The sequence below is a fragment of the Podarcis gaigeae genome (assembly GCF_964106915.1).
Source record: "Podarcis gaigeae genome assembly, chromosome: 7".
Classification (NCBI taxonomy): Eukaryota; Metazoa; Chordata; class Lepidosauria; order Squamata; family Lacertidae; genus Podarcis; species Podarcis gaigeae.
This window is the reverse complement of record NC_139683.1, coordinates 76,025,843-76,041,201: the sequence shown is the minus strand read 5'-3', so window position 1 is coordinate 76,041,201 and position 15,359 is coordinate 76,025,843. Positions and strand designations below refer to the sequence as shown.

The 15,359-nt window shown below is 43.9% G+C and overlaps 1 protein-coding gene across 3 annotated transcripts in view; it reads right to left on the bottom strand.

The window, feature by feature from the left end:
• MYO10 (myosin X) overlaps positions 1-15,359 on the bottom strand; it is a 190,018-nt gene that overhangs the window by 133,788 nt on the left and 40,871 nt on the right. For all 3 annotated transcript variants that reach the window (XM_083747119.1, XM_083747120.1, XM_083747118.1), the window contains exon 2: positions 7,569-7,667. In XM_083747119.1, coding sequence (XP_083603245.1) covers positions 7,569-7,667 — 99 coding nt within the window. The remainder of the gene's footprint in view (positions 1-7,568; positions 7,668-15,359) is intronic.

Below are 15,359 nucleotides of genomic sequence, written 5' to 3'. Positions count from 1 at the left end.
CAGCAAAAGGCAGTTGTTTGTAGGAAACTAACCTTGGCGACAGGACTGAAGGCTGTTATGTATTCAGCTACGTTGCTGAAAGGCAGATAAGTTAATATCAAGACCCTGATATGGTTCTGTTCTCAGCAAAGAGAACATCTGTCCTGTTATCAGCTCAGCTGAAGCTTTCAACATCCCACTCCACAATATCCCCTTGCCAAGAACAAACAGCTGAAACGGACTCAGGAGCTTGCAACTGTAAAAAAGCTGAATTTGCAAAACAAAACAAAAAAGCCAGGGAAAGCTAAAGTGTGCTGCAATAAAATTTAGAAGACCAACGTAAGAGAGGGAGAGAGGAAGCCAAAGTGTATTATTGTTGGGAATGAACTGAAGATGGTCATGCATTTTGTTTCCACTTTCCTTCCAAACTTCCCCACAACCAAGAACAGCAAGCTTTCAATGCCGGTGATCATTCTGACTTCCCAAGGAACAAGGCAGATCTCGGAGATGCTACCTCCTGAAGGTTAAATGTCAAAATAAAATTAAAAACCTAAAAATCAAAACCTTTCTTAAACAGCACCAAGCTGCTGAGGCTTATGTTCACGAAACCTTTTGAAATAGTTGTTCGTTTTCATCCTCTGTGTTTGATGAGCATAAGGTCCAGTCACGGAAGACTCTGGGGTTGCGGTGCTCATCTCGCTTTATTGGCCGAGGGAGCCGGCGTACAGCTTCCGGGTCATGTGGCCAGCAGGACTAAGCCACTTCTGGCAAACCAGAGCAGCGCACGGAAACGCCGTTTACCTTCCCGCCGGAGCAGTACCCATTTATCTACTTGCACTTTGACGGGCTTTCGAACTGCTAGGTTGGCAGAAGCAACAGGAGCTCACCCCGTCATGGGGGTTCGAACTGCCAACCTTCTGATCGGCAAGTCCTAGGCTCTGTGGTTTAACCCACAGCGCCACCCGCGTCCTTGATGAGCATAGAAGAAGCATAGAATTGTAGAGTTATCTAATCCAAGCCCTTGCAATTCAGGCTCATGCCCACGACCCTGAGATTAAGAGTCTTGTGTTCTACTGACTGAGATAACAACCGATGCCTTAATGTAGAAAATCCAGCCAGATGGGTATAAATAATAAATTGTTATTGCATTATTATTATTATTATTATTATTATTATTATTATTATTATATAACGTGTCATAACCCCATATGTCTATCTGTTGGTGTCCCACTGGCTGCCTGTTGACCCATGAGTTTAACTTTCTGAAAGTAGGGTCACCTCTGTAAGATCAGTCCATTTGCTGTGTGATACTGGTTTGGCTCTCGCCCTGACTTTTTCAACTTTGGTATTGGTTTATTTCTAAAAACGGAAAAAAGGTAAAGGTAAAAGGACCCCTGACCATTAGGTCAAGTCATGACTGACTCTGGGGTTGCGGTGCTCATCTCGCTTTATTGGCTGAGGGAGCCGGCGTACAGCTTCTGGGTCATGTGCCCAGCATGACTAAGCCGCTTCTGGCCAACCAGAGCAGCACACGGAACGTCGTTTACCTTCCCGCCGGAGTGGTACCTATTTATCTACTTGCACTTTGACATGCTGTTGAACTGCTAGGTTGGCAGGCGCTGCGACAGAGCAACGGGAGCTTACTCCGTCGCGGGGATTCGAACCGCTGACCTTCTGATTGGCAAGTCCTATGCTCTGTAGTTTAACCCAGAGCGCCACATAGATGGCATTTAAAAGGGTTATGTGTACAACAGTGGGGCATGGCTGGCTTAGCCGGTATCATAGCTATCTTGCAATTCTTGCCTTTAACCTCTTCCCCCTGCATGCAGGTAAAAACAAACAGCATCTCTGCCAACCCTCAAATTCTCCTACATGGTGAGAATAACTGCAACTCGCCAGTCTCCCATACCCAGGGCACATTAATGGGCTTCTCAATGCAGTCATTTTATCATAAACACCTTTGAACTTTTCTCGGTGATCAGGCTTGAAGCCAACAGAGAGTACACAAAATATAATATGTCTAGCTAGTGCTAATTACTCGTGCAGCTGGAGCTCCAACCTTTCTAGAGCACATCACATGAGCCTGCCACCAGCAGACCCCGTACACAAGAAGTCAGATTCAGGAGGCCTGCCACCCCCAAATCACAGTTTTGGAATAGGGTGCTCCTTCAAAAGTCGCCAGGGTTAACGCTAGGTGCCACGGGTAATAAATGTATGGAATAGTGATGTATGGAAGTGAAAGCTGGACCATAAAGAAGGCTGATCGCCGAAGAATTGATGCTTTTGAATTATGGTGCTGGAGGAGACTCTTGAGAGTCCCATGGACTGCAAGAAGAACAAACCGATCCATTCTTAAGGAAATCAGCCCTGAGTGCTCACTGGAAGGACAGATCCTGAAGCTGAGGCTCCAATACTTTGGCCACCTCATGAGAAGAGAAGACTCCCTGGAAAAGACCCTGATGTTGGGAAAGATGGAGGGCACAAGGAGAAGGGGATGACAGAGGACGAGATGGTTGGACAGTGTTCTCGAAGCTACCAGCATGAGTTTGACCAAACTGCGGGAGGCAGTGGAAGACAGAAGTGCCTGGCGTGCTCTGGTCCATGGGGTCACGAAGAGTCAGACACGACTAAACGACTAAACAACAACAAAGGGTAATAAAAGCATTCTGGGAAATGATATATAAGAGATAAAAAAAGTGTTTAAATTAACTTTAACTGTAAAAAAACCAACAGCCAGGGGCTTTTTTATTGGGAATTGTAGGTGCAGATATTCCAAGGGAACAGAAAAGACTTTATATGTATGTGACGACAAACATATATGTGACGATGGAAAGAAGATAAAGTTCCTACCAAAGAAGAATGGCAAATCAAACTGTTGGACTATGCCGAAATGGCAAAGTTGACCACAAAGCTCAGGAACCAAGAAGACCAGAACTTTAACAAAGAATGGGGGAAATTTATAATTTACCTTGCTGTAAGCAGATGAAAATATTAGCAGGGTTACAATAACACTTGTAATGCAGCAAGTACTACGGAGACAATGGAGTTATATAAAACATAGCTTATTGGAAAGATGCAGTAGAAAAAGTTTAATAATAGGACCCATGGAGGGGAGGGGAGAAGTCTAGAGATTCAGAAGAATCTGTAAATGTGGAAGTGTATGACTGTATTGTTATAATTTTATATTTGTAAAACCAAATAAAAATTATTATATAGAAAAAGATACATCATCGTACCATGTCAGAATTGTACAGGCATTTATCTCAGACAGTCGGAAAAGCTCAGAAAGCAGTAACAATAAAACTTAAGTATGTGTAACTGCTCATGTTCATTCCTGATTACCTTTGCCTCTCCTAGACTTCCATTCTGTTACTGGTATTTCTCCCTTCCTTCGTTCCTAGAATCCTAGAACTTTAGAGTTGGAAGGGACCCCCCAAGGGTCATTTAATAATAATAATAATAATAATAATAATAATAATAATAATAATAATAATAATAATTTATTTTTATCCCCGTCCTCCCCAGCCAGAGCCGGGCTCAGGGCAGCTAACACCAGTAAAATTCCAATAAAAAATAAAATAAATAAATAAACCAATTTAAAACACAGGTTAAAATATAATTTAAAATGCAGCCTCATTTTAATAGTAGCCCATAGATCAAAACCATAAGGGGAGGGAAACATGAGGGTCAGACTGAGTCCAAACCAAAGGCCAGACGGAACAGCTCTGTCTTGCAGGCCCTGCGGAAAGATGTCAAGTCCTGAAGGGCCCTAGTCTCTTGTGACAGAGCGTTCCACCAAGTCGGGGCCAGTACTGAAAAGGCCCTGGCCCTAGTTGACACCAATCTAACCACCTTCCGACTTGGGACCTCCAAGGTGTTGTCATTTGTGGACCTTAAGGTCCTCCACTGGGCATAGCAGGAGAGGGGGTCCTGTAGGTCCAACCCCCTGTACTGCAGGAATCTGCTGCCCAACGTGGGCTCCACTGAGATTAAGAGTCTCATGCTTTACCAACTGAGCTATCTGTCTCACTTCCCCTTCCCTCTATTGGCTTCTATGTGCCACTATCAACATTTAACCAAAGAGGAATGGCAACTTAAGTTGACAGAATATGCACAACTTGCAGACTTAACATACAGAATAAGAGAACAAGAAGAACATACGTTTAGGGAAGTTTGGAAAATGTTTATTGTATATTGGAGGGAGGATTGTGTGCACTTGAAAACGGTGGCAGTATTAAGATAAATTCAACAGTGTAAATAAGTTTTGATGGATGTAATAATGGAATACTGACTGGTTTAGTTTATGGAAAATATGCAGGGATTTATGATATGCAAAATAAAACCATGAAAGGAGAAGAAGGGAAGTCATTGATATTTTAAGGATGTTTAAATGAGTATTTTAAATTGTAAAACAGAAAATTATTTACACACACACGCTTAACCACGCAAAGCCCCATATGCCTATCTTTGCAAAAACTACTTTTTATAAATGCACCAACGGGTGACATATAAATAACAACAAAAGGACCAGAAATACACATATTATTTTCCAAAGTTAAGTCATCACAGCTCGGGAGTAACAAATCCTGCATCTCTGGGGAGGAATGAAGTGCATGGCGATATTTCATTCTGCTTTCCACTGCCTTTTTTAACAGCAACTGCTATCGGATTTTGTGGTATTGTTTGATTTATTTTGTTTCGCATTTTTACTGCTGAGCACAAATTTAAGGTTTACTGTGTGCCACTCTGGGAAGCTTGAGCAAAGGGCAGATCGCAATGGCAAGTACCTCAAATAAATAAAATAAATCTCCCGACAAGAGCTGACGTTCCTCAGGGTGCCCCAGATGCCTTTCAGAAGCAACCTGAGAAGCAAGCCTGAATTTACTCTGTCTAGAAATGAACTCTGCAACACGGAATAAGTTTTGCATCCATTTCTTTGTTAAACGTGCAGGATGCAATTAATGCAACAAGGCTGTGTGCATTCCTCTTTTTGTGAGAGTGTGTCCCATGCTTCTCCCCATCTGAATTCTGTTGCTAAACAAAAAACCTTGAATCGTTTGCAAAAGGATAAGGTATTTTGAATGCTTTATAGAGCCTTTTAAAGTAACTTTCGATTAATATACAGTGGACGCTCGGGTTGCGAACATGATCTGTGCAGAATGCACTTTCGCAACCCGCGTCTGTGCACAGACGCGGGTTGCGATTCGGCGCTTCTCACCACGAGAGCCAGTGTGGTGTAGTGGTTAAGAGCAGTGGACTCATAATCTGTGGAACCGGGTTCGCGTCTCCGCTCCCCCACATGCAGCTGCTGGGTGACCTAGGGCTAGTCACACTTCTCTGAAGTCTCACTCACCTCACAGAGTGTTTGTTGTGGGGGAGGAAGGGAAAGGAGAATGTTACCCGCTTTGAGACTCCTTAGGGTAGTGATAAAGTGGGATATCAAATCCAAACTCTTCTTCTTGTTGTTCTTCTGCGCATAGCGCAATTTAGTGCTTCTGCGCATGCGCGACCGCCAAAACCCAGAAGTAACCCATTCCGGTACTTCAGGGGTTCGGTGGTCCACAACCTGAAAAAACGCAAACTGAAATGGCTGTAACCCGAGGTATGACTGTATGTATGTGTGTGTGTGTGTGTGTATGTGTATATATGTATATATATATCCCTACACAGATCTGGCTGACACAAGCCACAAAACCACAGCTCGCCCCTATACACGAAGCCAAGCCAAAGCACAACTAAGTGCAATACAGCCATCTTCTCAGGAAAACTCTTCACAAAGTTCAAGAGGTCAAGACACAAAGACTTTAGCAACTAATCCACACCTAATGACCCACCTAAGTGGTACTCAGGATATCACTCAAGAAATCACTCAAGGTATCTCTCAAGTAATTAAGGAACAAAAGAAGAAAAGGCACACTAGCCTGGGAACTTCCTCTCTGCCCAGAACATTGGAGGCTAGACACCACACCCCCTCTACAGTATTTATAGGAACTCAAACATTGAGATCCCGCTCTGTTCCAGTAACAAGAAGCCGAAAGCACCAGCCTGAAGATGACGAGTGAGACCTCGTCGAAACGTCGCCTAGACACCCCAACTTTTACACGGGAAGACACCCGAGGACACCAAAACCTGCATACAGAAAGAAATTGGAGTCGGTGAGTTCTGTAAAGCAAGACTGTGCAAGCTGTAACCCTTCCAGCAAATAGCCCAATGGGTATGCATTATGGCCTTACAGATTCTGCCAGGCAGGCAGCAAAAACAAGTGGGTTATTGAGCCACAGCTGGGCTCCCACAGTTTAAGTACAACTTTTTCAGAATCAGTTGGGAGTAGATTTGTCATTCACCCCCAAAGAGATGCACTTTCAGAGGCGTATGTGTAGGAACCGTATTGCAGGATGTGATCCATGAGAAGCAGTCAAGTACAACATTCCTTGTAACGCTAGAGAAGACATGCGAGGGAATGTTTGGTCCAGCCAGTCAAAACTTCCTGTTCCTCCTGGCTGAAGCATCCTTCCTTTTGCATGCGACAGAAGGTGGGCGTGACCTTACCTGTCCAGGTAACAAAAGGACGAGTCCCACAGCACCCTTCCTTCTTTTTGACTTCCTTCTTTGTTTGACCAGCTTTTAGCTAGGACGGCACTGCTAGCTCTCAGCTAGCAGAAGCACTGGAATTGTTCCTCCATATGGGGTAGACCCACATGTACATATTTGTAACTAAGTCTGCCTTCAGGAATCCAACTGTGAACTGATGTGAGTAAACTTCTTTTATTGATGTTGAATAAGATTGTGGCGTCTTTATTCTTTTAAGAGGGATTCAAGGGAACTTACCAGGAATCTGAGACAGATTAAATTGTCTAATAGTGAGAGGCTCACACGAGCCTGCAACCAGCTATCTGCTGTGCATGTGAAAAGGGGAATGTAACTCTGCTACATAAAGGAACTTGCTAGTGCAAGCTAGGAAGGATATTAATAAACAATATATCCTGTCTTGCTACCCTAAACATCCCCAAACATACGCTTTCTGAGGTGCCTGCCCCTGGGGTTCAGCCCAGCAGAAGATTATCCCAAAGCAGTGCTCCATACAGAGATGGATGGGCAGATGTAGCAGCCTTCCTTAAATGAAGGTCAGAAGAAGTATTGCACACACCCCATGAAGGTTGAGAGGACGGAAGCAAAAAGCAGAGCAGTAACTCATGCAGAGACATAGCAGGTAGGCTCCTCTGCAAGTCTCCAGGGCTCACAGAAGTCTTCCTTTCTCGCAGTGCCCTAGCGGGGTTTATTATTCTCCACAGCACACAAGTATGGGGATTTTTGCCCCAAATTGACCTCCTGGCTGAATACCTTTACAGCAAAACACACCTTTGTCATGATGGGGAGCTAAATCATTACAGGTGGTGGTAAAATAAATGGGGAGGGGGAGGAAAAATGCACCAAGTCTAGAGACAGAAGATTGGTTGAAAAGTGTGGAATAAACTATGTATTAGAACACTCCAGCATTTAGAGGGGGGGAGTTGCTAGCACCCTGAGTTTTCCTTGATATATATATATTTTAAAAATAAATAAAAAGTCTTTAGAATAGATATATTTACCTGGCCATAATCCGTCCTGAACACAACAATTCCCTCCGCACAGGAAATTACAGTACTTGGATAATGCTGGCCATTTTCTCGCAACCAAACCCGTGCTCCCTAGAACAAGAAACACAAAAACACAGGAATTAGCCATTTGTATACCCAAATGTAAAGCAAACACCGTAAGTTTTCTTCTTCTATTTCCCGCAAGCAGCCCACGCAGGCAGAGTCAGATCCAGTCGTGCGACTCGCGAGAAAGATGGAGATCACCCCCCAGTGAACAGATGGCTGTTTTCACTCAAGTTACAATCCAAAAAGGATCTGAAAAAACGGTATCGGCAGCCGTAAGAACAGCTGAATCCAATTCACCGCGTCACATATGCAAAATTGAAGTGACGTTCAAATTTATGGCACAACGCATGGGCTCTCTCCAAACTCTTAAAATCTGGCAAGCCTTCACAAAAACAAGTCTCCTGCTTCGCTGAGGTGCATTAAGAAAGAAAGCTTTAATTTTTTCATGGCTTGAGAACAAACATTCCAGCGTCCTCCTCACCGCGCCCCACCTAAGAAAATGTAAAGGAAAAAGTTTGAGCAGGTGGAGTGGGAGAGCAGCAAGACAAGCTTTCATTTGTACGCCAAGGGAGGTAGTTTCAGAACATCTCTTCTTACTCAAAGGACTTGGATTGAAATTATATAAATATATACTGCACAAGTACAGGGCTGGCCATAGGCAGAATGTTTTTAGTACGCTACATGACGGTGCATGCACTGAACTTTGCAGAATCCGAAAACTGATATATATGTGAAAAAGCTTTTAAGGATGAGAACAAGTTTTCAATTCTCGTGTTTGCAGCAGAAATCTTGAAAACGTGCTCAGGGATTGCACCATTAAAATTGCCTTCCTTTCTCCCTTTTTCTTCATCCAACTGGTAGCGACACGTCAGAAACTCAAGCAGCAATTTATAACCAGTTCTTTTAAACGTTTCTTATCTTAACAGTAATAGAAACAGTAATTGAAAGGCGGACGTCATTTCTCTTTTAGTATACATTTAAAGATATGAGTGCCCTTCGGCTTAGTGCACACTTTGTGCCTGTTGTGGCCTGCATACAATGGGGACAATGTTGGGTTATATACTTTGTTATTGTCTCTCTGCTCCGAGAGCAGAATCAACAAGCCTGCTGGAAAGTTTGCAGTTCGCTAACTTCAAACAGCCACGAGTACCTTCCACGTTTCTTTAAGGAGCTGATGTATAATCTCTTGAATGCAGCTGGGATAGCTCAGTCAGCAGAGCACGAGACAATAATAATAATAATAATAATAATAATAATAATAATAATAATAATAATAATAATAATAATTTATTATTTATACCCCGCCCATCTGGCTGGCTCTCCCCAGCCACTCTGGGCGGCTTCCAACCAAATATTAAAAACAATACAGCGTCAGACATTAAAAACTTCCTCAAACAGGGCCACCTTCAGTTGTCTTTTAAAAGTAAAATAGTTGCTTACTGCCTTGACAACTGATGGGAGGGTGTTCCTCAGGGCAGGTGCCACTACCGAGAAGGCCCTCGCAGCTGGACCTCAGTGTCCGGGCTGAACAATGGGGGTGGAGACGCTCCTTCAGGTATACAGTGCTACCTCGGGTTAAGTACTTAATTCGTTCTGGAGGTCCGTTCTTAACCTGAAATTGTTCTTAACCCGAAGCACCACTTTAGCTAATGGGGCCTCCTGCTGCCGCCGCGCCGCCGGAGCAAGATTTCTGTTCTCATCCTGAAGCAAAGTTCTTAACCCGAGGTACTATTTCTGGGTTAGTGGAGTCTGTAACCTGAAGCGTATGTAACCCGAGGTACCACTGTACAGGACCGAGGCCATTTAGGGCTTTAAAAGTCAGCACCAACACTTTAAATTGTGCTCGGAAACGTACTGGGAGCCAATGGAGATCTTTCAGGACCAGTGCTATATGGTCTCGGCGGCCACTTCCAGTCATCAGTATAGCTGCCGCATTCTGGATTAATTGCAGTTTCCGAGTCACCTTCAAAGGTAGCCCCACATAGAGCGTATTGCAGTAGTCCAAGCGGGAGATAACTAGAGCATGCACCACTCTGGCAAGACAGTCTTCATATCAGAGTCATGGGTTTGAGTCCCCAGTGGGCCAAAAGATTCTTGCATTGCAGGGGGTTGGGCTGGATGACCCTCGTGGACCCTTCCAACTCTATGATTCTGTGCCAAAGGTTTTTAACCCTTTTGGGTCCACGGTTCCCTTGACCAGCTACCTTCTTTCTGCAGCACCCCATGGGGCTCAGGAGCCCAGTTACGTCACCCCTTGCCTGCAGAGCTGGAAGCCTCTTTTTTAAACACTCTCCCTTGTGGAGTGGTACCTCAGTCTCTTTCCCCTTCTCCTTGGGAATCCTTCCGGCAGCTGCAGCAGCCCCTGCCCCAAAGAGAGATGCCTCCATTCACTGCCCCACAGGGGCCTGGGAAGAAGATTCACCCAGCTTTAGTCGCCCAACAGAGACTGGCCTCCAGGCAGCGACCCCAGTCTCTGAGCCGCCTCGACTCCTGGCAACCAGCACCCACTGGCCAGCCCTAGAGGATACATTCGCCTGCAGAGTTTGTAGTCAGGGCTGCTGCAACAAACAGCAATGCAAGCCTTTGGGAGGCAGAGATGCAAGAGGGCATCAGAGGAATGGGGGAAGGAAAGAGGGACAGAGACCAGTGTTGACTGCGGCAGCCCTGACCATCATTCAAGACACCCCAAGGTGCCACGGCACACTGGCTGAAAACTACTGTTCTATGCAATTTCTCAAAACCAGTAGGCTTCTGAAATCCTCAGAGCCTGCCAGGTTTATAATTGATTTTATGGATCCCAAGACAAGACACAAGAAAAGGGCAGAGAAGGTTATTTGTGTATGTGTATGCCACTAGTGCGGCCCATGTCTTGTTAGCCCAAAAATGGAAAACGAGCGAGGTCTCAACTAGAAAAATAATGACAACTTAAGCTGATGGAATATGTGTAGCTTGCAGACCTAACATACAGAATAAGAGAACAGGAAGAACATAGGTTTAGAGAAGATTAGGAAACAGCAGCCACGAAATTAAAAGACGCCTGCTTCTTGGGAGAAGGGCAATGACAGGCCTAGACAGCATCTTGAGAAGTAGAGACATCACCTTGCCAACAAAGGTTCGTATAGTTAAAGCTATGGTTTTCCCAGTAGTGATGTATGGAAGTGAGAGCTGGACCATAAAGAAGGCCGATCGCCGAAGAATTGATGCTTTTGAATTATGGTGCTGGAGGAGACTCTTGAGAGTCCCATGGACTGCAAGAAGATCAAACCTCTCCATACTGAAGGAAATCAACCCTGAGTGCTCACTGGAAGGACAGATTGTGAAGCTGAGGCTCCAGTACTTTGGCCACCTCATGAGAAGAGAAGACTCCCTGGAGAAGACCCTGATGTTGGGAAAGATGGAGGGCACAAGGAGAAGGGGACGGCAGAGGACGAGATGGTTGGATAGTGTTTTCGAGGTTACCAGCATGAGTTTGACCAAACTGCGGGAGGCAGTGGAGGACAGAGGTGCCTGGCGTTCTCTGGTCCATGGGGTCACGAAGAGTCGGACACGACTAAACGACTAAACAACAACAAAACAACAACAGGAAATGTTTATTGAATATATGGGGGGGGGGGAATTGTGTACACTTGAAAACGTTGGCAGCATTAAGAAAAATCCAACAGTGTAAATAAGTTTTGATTGATGTAATAATGGAATTCTGAATGGTTCAGTTTATGTAAAATACAGTGGTACCTCAAGTTAAGTACTTAACTCGTTCTGGAGGCCCGTTAATACAGTGGTACCTCAGGTTAAGTACTTAATTCGTTCCAGAGGTCCGTTCTTAACCTGAAACTGTTTTTAACCTGAAGCACCACTTTAGCTAATGGGGCCTCCTGCTGCTGCCGTGCCGCCGGAGCACAATTTCTGTTCTCATCCTGAAGCAAAGTTCTTAACCTGAAGCACTATTTTTGGGTTAGCGGAGTCTGTAACCTGAAGTGTATGTAACCTGAAGCGTATGTAACCCGAGGTATCACTGTATGTAGGGATTTATGGTATGCAAAATGATCTATGAAAAGAGAAGGGAAGTCATCGATATTTTAAGGATGTTTAAATGAGTATTCAAAATTGTAAAGCAGGAAATTTAATCCACACACACACACACACACACACACACACACACACACAAAAGATAAGGGCAGTGTCATTTGAACTAGCCAGATGTTTAACTGAGAATCGATCAGTCAGTCCATCCTTTGAAAAATAAGACTTTAGAGCCAAAAGTTGCTCAAAAATGGCAACTAGTCCTTCCATTTTGGCCACTGAAATCTTGGTTTAAGGAGCCATTTGGTGCCTAGCTTATGTGTATGAATTTCTAACACTGAAGGGAAGACAGAACGAGGGAGATCTCCCTTTTCTTCCTGCAGTTTTTCCACGGGTCCCCATGCATATTTATCACGACCATTACAAATGGGAAGAACTCAGCTACCACACTGAGATACGTGGACCAAACAACCATCGACAAGCACCCATGTTGCCAAGACATTTCCCTTCGCCTGAAAGAGCCGGCCACTTGTGCAGGCACACACTTGCCCGGAGACTGGCTTATTGTTTCCGTCCACTCAAGTCTCTCCCTACCGGTTCAAGCAGCCTTGGCTGCTGACAGAGCAATAAGGACAACAGCAGTAGCTGGAGAGATAAAAGCTGATGGACACTTACAGCTGCCCGTCAAAGCCTGGCTGATTTGGTTATCGGCAGACAGCTGCTGCCTGGGAGACACAGCTGCTTCCCTTCTCTTTGCCAACTGGCTCTTTAAAAAATAATAATAAAAGAACAATAATCATACAAGTTGCCGGAAGTGGAGCTGGGCACCTGGGCTTCAGCTGGCTCTTGCAGCGAGGTGTGTATGGGAGAGCACACAAACACCATTTCCCACCCTTTTGTGATCACTGGGCTCGGTCTGAATTGCCGTCCTTTCACTCTTCACCCAAAAGACATTTCTCCTTTTACGGAATCCCAACAAGATTCTTGAAGCTACTAGCATGAGTTTGACCAAACTGTGGGAGGCAGTGGAAGACAGAAGTGCCTGGCATGCTCTGGTCCATGGGGTCACGAAGAGTCGGACACTACTAAACGACTAAACAACAACAACAAAGAGGTCGTGGCAATCGGCATTACCTCTCTCCCAGGGTATTGATCAATTTCCTTAAAAAAACCCACTAACCAACACTGGAGAGAGAATCCCTTTAAAATAGGCACAACTATTAGCGATGTGCACCCTCCCTAACAACTTTGTTTTGTGAGGGACAGCATCCTCAGGCATGCACCTCCAGACGATAGCGATGTCAGGAGTCATCCTGGGACCCAGGCATCTTTACTCGGTCCCAAGAGGCTAATAGCCAGGTGCAAAATGCGTCTGGCGAATTTTGAACGCCGCTGCCGGAAATAGGTTAAAGATGGCCTCTCCTTTTAAATTAGAAGTTTACTGAATTGAAAGTTCTTATGGGATAACAGCGGCCATAATCTTAGTAGCAAGAAATTGGAAAAAAATACAGCAATAACTTACACGGCGGATTGGCAAATCCTAATGGTAGAATACCTGCAGCTAGCAAAGACGACAGGAAGGATAAGAGGCCGAACAAAACAAATAGTCTATAAGGTTTGGAGATTCTTTTAAAGAATACTTTAAAAATTACAGCATAATAGGAAACTTCTGGGCAGAATTAGACTGAGCCTTGCTTTGTATAAATATAAGTTTGTAGGGAAGTTAAGAGAAACTATATAAGAAATATGTAACTGTGCGATATAAGATAATCAACAGATAAAATACAGTGAGACTAACTGGAAGTCATTTCTAATTTCTTGTTTTATAAGTTTTACAATCGTTCACATCATTGGGAGTACAAATGATGTTAGTTATAAAAATTGTGTTGTTTCATATATTGCTATTGTCTGTCAATTTACAGTTTGTTTGTTTGTTTGTTTGTTTGTTTGTTTGTTTGTTTGTTTGATTGTTTGATTGTATGTTTGTTGGTTGGTTTGCTTTCCTGGCATAAATGTATCTATTTTAAAACAATAAAGATATATTTTTTAAAAAAATGAATTGAAAGTTCTTGCACTTTGTGCAGTATATCCAAAAGCCACCTATACTGAGCTTTTGATAAAATGGAAATATATTTAAAAGCAGGTGATAACTTAATTTACACATTTTCAATCTGCCGACAGCCCTACTTTTTAATCACAGATTTGTTCCTATGACAGCACTGAGTATGTGTTTCTAAATAAGTGAGGGGGCTTAAAAACAAACCCGTCCAGGATTTCTGTGCAGCAAGCTGGCTATACAGTGGTAGCTGAGGTTAAGTACTTAATTCGTTCCGGAGGTCCATTCTTAACCTGAAACTGTTCTTAACCTGAAGCACCACTTTTGCTAATGGGGCCTCCTGCTGCCTCCGTGCCGCCGGAGCACGATTTCTGTTCTCATCCTGAAGCAAAGTTCTTAACCCGAGGTGCTATTTCTCAGGTGCTGTTCTCATCCTGAAGCAAAGTTCTTAACCCGAGGTGGGTTAGCAGAGTTTGTAACCTAAAGCGTATGTAACCCGAGGTAGCACTATATTGTGATGTTTATAACTGGGTATCGCCCAGCCCTCAGTGGTGGTGCTTTATTAGCACCTTGGGATCTTTGACATTTCATAAGCATAAGTTTAGTAAAGAAAACAGCCCCTTCCTGCACATGAAGCTGTCTCCCTTCCTCTACCCCCTGCTAGCATCAATGAAATCTCATAGATTTCTATTACATTGCCTTAATCTGCTTCTCAGACACAAGATCTACCCACCCAGGAAGAATGGCAGATGAAGGTGATGGACTACATGGAACTGGCGGAAATGACTGGCAGAATCCGAGACCAGATAGAAGAGTTGGTGGAGGAAGATTGGAAGAAATTTAAAGACTATTTACAGAAACATTGTAAAATTAATGAATGTTAGAATGATGTTGGAATGAATTTATGTGATTTTAGCAGAAATGTTACAAAGGTTTAGGAAGAAACAGACTGTTAATTGGTGAAAGGAGGGAAAGTAAAGTTACATTAATATTAAGATAAATTACAGGACAAAAAATGGAAAAGATGGGAAGGATTTGCTGAAATAGCTAACCGAACTAGAATACAAAAAAGGGAGGTGTGAGGAGGTCAAGGAAATAAGCTAAAGAAAGATAAGTTATGGGAAGAGTTGCTGTGTTTTTTAATTGTTTTTATTTTTTGTTGTTTAAATAAGCCAGAGATGCAACTTAAATACAGTGGTACCTCTGGTTACGAACTTAATTCATCCCAGAGGTCTATTCTTAACCTGACACCGTTCTTAACCTGAGGTACCACTTTAGCTAATGGGGCCCCCCGCTGCTGCTGCGCCTCCGGAGCACGATTTCTGTTTTCATCCTGAAGCAAAGTTCTTAACCCAAGGCACTACTGCTGGGATAGCGGAGTCTGTAACCTGAAGTGTTTGTAACGCAAGGTACCACTGTAAAAGGACACATTCTACTCATGTAAAAACACGCTGATTCCCGGACCGTCCGCGGACCGGATTTAGAAGGTGATTGGGCTGGATCCGGCCCCCAGGCCTTAGTTTGCCTACCCATGCTTTAAGCATCTTCCTCAGTTGTACACATACAAATGGGCTCTTAAAGAATAGTGTCCAGAACAGAACTCTTAAGACAAAGATGCCAGGATAAGAAAGAATACAAGAGCAGGGATTAAGGGCTCTGGG